This window comes from Elephantulus edwardii, unplaced genomic scaffold (assembly GCF_000299155.1).
Source record: "Elephantulus edwardii isolate Elephantulus edwardi_28Jun2011 unplaced genomic scaffold, EleEdw1.0 scaffold00223, whole genome shotgun sequence".
Classification (NCBI taxonomy): Eukaryota; Metazoa; Chordata; class Mammalia; order Macroscelidea; family Macroscelididae; genus Elephantulus; species Elephantulus edwardii.
Genome location: NW_006399973.1, coordinates 1,607,203 through 1,612,044, shown reverse-complemented (window position 1 = coordinate 1,612,044; position 4,842 = coordinate 1,607,203). Strand labels below are relative to the sequence as shown.

General features: G+C 45.7%; 1 protein-coding gene across 1 annotated transcript; it reads right to left on the bottom strand.

The window, feature by feature from the left end:
- Window positions 1–1,928: 1,928 nt before the first annotated feature.
- Window positions 1,929–4,408, bottom strand: ID2 (inhibitor of DNA binding 2, dominant negative helix-loop-helix protein). Its single transcript, XM_006898194.1, has 3 exons — window positions 3,879–4,408; window positions 3,517–3,580; window positions 1,929–2,711 (listed from the first exon to the last, which is right to left on the bottom strand). Exons 1-2 carry the CDS (start codon window positions 4,224–4,226, stop codon window positions 3,524–3,526), a joined length of 405 nt encoding a protein of 134 aa, XP_006898256.1. The 5' UTR covers window positions 4,227–4,408; the 3' UTR covers window positions 1,929–2,711; window positions 3,517–3,523.
- Window positions 4,409–4,842: the final 434 nt, after the last annotated feature.

Genomic DNA, 4,842 nt, shown 5'->3' with positions numbered 1-4,842 from the left:
AGGCGATTAATGCGGGTAGAGAGAGCTGGTGGTTTCCATCCCTCGCCCCTCGTCTCAACCCTCATCATTTCCACTCACTCCAGGAGGAAAGGATGAGGAAGCAGGGATGAACCCACTCCTTGTGTTCCCTGTCTTTGCTCTGCTGGGGCTCTGCCTTCCGTGGAAGGTAACAGATCAGTGACAAGATGACACGTGCATGCAGGGCTCTGGGTGGAGGTGACACAGGTGGCTGTGACATCAGCTAACAGAAAAGGGACTGCTTCCTGTCCCAGTGTCCCAGTCTGAGGCACCCCCTGATGAGTGTACGGTTATTAATGATACCCCTGTGCATTGCTTTCAAATTCACTTAAAGGTGCTATTTGACCGTCACAATCAACCAGACAGATGGGGGAGGGCTCCGTGCATCTCTGCTAGCCTTCTATTGTCAGTGGCTCAATGTCCCCATGCACCCCTACTATCAGGAGCCCCTATGTCCAGAGTGTTAGGCTGAGCTGCTGGAGCAGTGTGGACCTCCACATATCCTGACCTGCTGCATACCCCCAGGAGGCATTAGAGAAAGGAGTGTCAAGGTGCCAGGTCCGCAGGTGGGGCTGGAAGGCATCAAAGCCCAGGCACCAGTTACTGAAGCCACTTCTCCAGTTGCCTGGGTGTGGCCGCCAGAGGGAGCCGGGCGTCTAGGAATGAATGGCCCGCGGCTCTGGCAGTCCAGGCACCTCGAGCTTGGTGTCCCTGGGAGGTCTTCTAGGGCTACCCCTCTGGGCGTCCCAATAGCGCTCCTGGATTTGAGAACCCAGGGAGACTGGAATTGAGTCTAAAGCCAGTCTTCCCCCCTACCCCCGCCACCCCCCCTCCCCAAATCCCGTTTACTGCCGCCTACGCTTGGCGGGTGATGGATTTGGTGTCGGGAGCTGGGAAAGGCAAGTCACCGGTGCAGACACAGAGGCGCCACCCAAACACCTGCTGGGGCTGGAGAGAGTGGCCCAAGGTGTGCTGCCCTCCCTGCCACAGTCCCTCCCCCTTGCTTCTCCAGTTCCCATTCACTTCTAACCTGCCTTCCAGAACTACGTAGATTTTCTTTAAGAACTCCCCTTCTATGTTGTTATGTGCCGTCGAGTCGCCTGCGACTCATAGCGACCCTATATGAAACTAAATATACATTTAAAGCAGTGATTAGATTTTGCCCGCCTGAGGGTAGCAACGCAAAGAGTTAAATAATTGCAATGAGTTAGAATTCTTTCCCCATCCCCCAGCTTTGTCTTCCTCAGGGTGAGCAAGGGGCAGCAATCAAGGGTGAAGGACAATTTAATAGTCACCTATCTCAAAAAATCAGCCCAGCCAGGGTCAAAGATATCCCAGTGGCCTGGGTGAGTTACAGGATGAAGGGAATAAGACTTCAAAAACTTTGGGAGCTTAGGGCCATACAACTTAGTTCCAGTAGACACAAGTAAACAAAATTAACATTATCAGGAAAGGTGCGAGGGCTTTTTACCTTTCTTTTCAATGTTATGTCTCATATTCTGTGGTCTTTGTCCTCCTCAAGAATAAGGAGTTTAATTTACTCCAGATACATCTTACTATCTAAGGTAGGCAAGCCTTAAGCATTCCCAATTTAGTCTGACCTGTTTCTGAGGATTCTAAGAAATCATAATCCATTACCTGCTTATAAACTCACTTGGTCTCAACAGTTTTCATGTAAGGACTCAGAGAAACTTCTGTTCCTAGCCTTCCAAGCCTGGTCAATACTCCTAAGAAGCAACTAAAAATTGCTGGCGGTGGTTAACACATCTAATAAGGAGCTCTTTTCTTTACACATTAGGCCCAAGGCTTAGGGGATAAAGAGGTGAGGAAGAGAGGAGGGAGAAAGGGTTAAATAAAAAGCAGGATATTGAGGAAGACAGAATCTTAAAAATCATTCAGAATGCCAACGATTGACTTCAGACATGTTTTTATTATAATCTTATACAGTCTACATAAATTTGAACTTGTATTTATCTGGGTTCAGTTATAACATAGCATAATAAAAATCAAAGCACTGGTCCTCTGAAATAAAGCAGGCAATCACCATTCAATAAACACACTTGATTTATTTTGTATAAAAGGGTTAAGTTTACAACTAAACTTTTATAAAAAGTTTAGCATGAATAAGTACATCATTACACTTTTTTTTGCAGAAATATACATCTCTGCCACTATACAAGAAAACTCTAATTAAAGAGTTCACAAGGTTTCACTCAATATATATATATATTTATATATAAATATATACACAGCATTCAGTAGGCTTGCGTCAAAAAGCTAATTTCTGACCAAAAGACTTCATTTAAGTAACTGAATACTGGCTCCTTCTGGTATTCACGCTCCACCTTTGAAAAAAGGTAAAGTCTGCTTTAAATTGGGCAATTCCTTGTGATTTTAACGTTTTCGCTCCCCATGGTGGGAATAGTATATAAAGAAATCCTTCCAACTGCAGAAAGGGCATTTAAAAGTCTTTTTCATAAATAACTATTATCAGTCCAGGTCAGAGAACACCCTGGGGAAGATGATCATTTAGTTTTCCTTCCGTTTTATTTTTTTTTCTCCTAAAGGTCCATTCAATTTGCTGTTGTCCTCCCTTGTGAAATGGTTGAAAAATTAAGTTCAGCGCCTTAAGAGATCTTGTAGATTTGTTGTTGTTGTTGTGCAAAGAAAGGAAAAAAAAAAGTCATGAACACCTGCAAAAGATTGGGAGAGAAAGGCATGTTTAGGAGAAATGTAACCTAAGGGCAAAGAGGCGGGCAGACTGGCGCCAGGAGGAAGCCACAGTTTGAACATTTAACCAAACACTCAAAGATTGGGCAAACCCTGGCGTCCAGATGCAATACACATATTCGGCCTGGACATCACACATTAAACATTAAAATAGCATAGACTCAAGGGAAAAACTTCTCGGCGCAATCTCTTATTTGGATCTCCAACTGCAGTACTCAGAGGCGCCAGTCTGCTGCTTGTAACAATTATTTGATTGAAAACAGCCCTTTAGTTAACATAACAGATAGGGAAGCTGGGATCCCACATCACAGGGCTTAAGGGACAGGGTAGCAATCCTCAGCTAACTGAAATCCCAGAAGACTATGGTTTTAGGAAAGGAGGATCACTGTGGAATTTGTGATGATAAGATTAATTGCCTTGGAGGTTAGTACCCCATAGTACCAGAGTAATAGCAGCAAGCAGCCTGGACATTAAAGGTACAACAGGAGCCAAGACACATTTCCTCGGCCATCTTCATAGTAAGTTATTGGCAGCATGTTTTTTTCTTTTAAGGAAAATGTTTTGTGATGTTAGTGGCCTGAACAAGAAGCCCATTCTTGTCTAGTGAGACAGTGCTCTTCAAGTAATACAAGGACGTAAACATTCACTTCCTAAACTGACAATTCTACAGATACAAGTACTCTCACACAAGCAAATGAAACACACATGCGCCCGCACACACTCCAAGAGGTAGTTTAACCAACGGGGAAGGCACAAGCAAACACTCACCATTTATTTAGCCACAGAGTGCTTTGCTGTCATTTGACATTAACTCAGACGGGAATTCAGAAGCCTATGAAAGAAAGAGGATAAAATGTTAAGACACTTAAAGGAAAAAAAGACTTAATTTAAGTAGTCAATAGAGCACCAAGTTCCATTACACAGGTTTAAGCTACATTTCAGACTAAAGGGATTTACATGTCATAACTTAACAGCAATTTCATGCACCGGCTCAACCGACAGTTTTTAAAAGAATAAAGTTAACTAGCTAATTATCAGACGTTTGGACAACAGACCCATTAGTGACAGCTCAGATCAATGCGGAGCGCGAGCGGGCAGCAGAGCAGAGGACACGGAGGGCAGGGATTTACCTGTAAGGATAGAATACTGATGTCTGTGTTTAAGGTGGTCAGTGGCGTCCTGGAAGATTGGTTTTGCCCCGGTCTCTGGTGATGGAGGCTGACAATAGTAGGGTGCGAATCCAGGGCGATCTGCAGGTCCAAGATGTAGTCGATGACGTGCTGCAGGATTTCCATCTTGCTCACCTTCTTGTTCTGTGGTATGCTGGGCACCAGCTCCTTGAGCTTGGAGTAACAGTCGTTCATGTTGTACAGCAGGCTCATCGGATCGTCCACAGGGGTTTTGCTCCGAGAAATGCCCAGGTTGTGGTCGGAAAGGCTGTTTTTCCTAACGGACCTCACTGGACTGAACGCTTTCATGTTGAATGCGGGGTGGGGAAAGACTGAAAGGGAATGAGTTACCCTGTAGCTCAGGCCGCCTCCGCCGCTCGCAGATACCTCTACTCTACACAGAGCTCGGCTCAGAATGAAGCCGTGAGTCTGGCGGGGTGGCTTTTATCGGCACTCACCCGAACGACACAATCGGGCTTCTTTTTGTTCCCATTGGTAGAAGGCATTGTGTCCATCAAGTCGATCTGGAGGGCCTATTGGTGAGCACAAAGCGACCAGCTCGCGGCCCTTCCGCGTTCTCAACCAATCCGTGCGAGGTGGGCGGGGCGGGGGCCAGCTGGGGCGGTAAATAGAGTACAGTACGCGCGCTGCCAAGGAGGTGCGGGGCTGCAGCAGGCACAGTGGGACGCAGAAAATGAAATGTGCACTTAAAAAATTCTATTTCTCCAATGGTGAGGTAGAGCTGATCCCTACAACTTAAGCAGTAATCTTGCCCTAAGAGTGAACCCCACCGGAGACTTCAGCAATGACACGAGAAGTTCAACATAGCAAAGGGAAAGCCACATTTCACTGCAGCCCACGGAATACTCATTAAGGGAGATAAAAAGCATTTCAGAAGAAAGTGAAAATGCAAATAAGTTTGCTA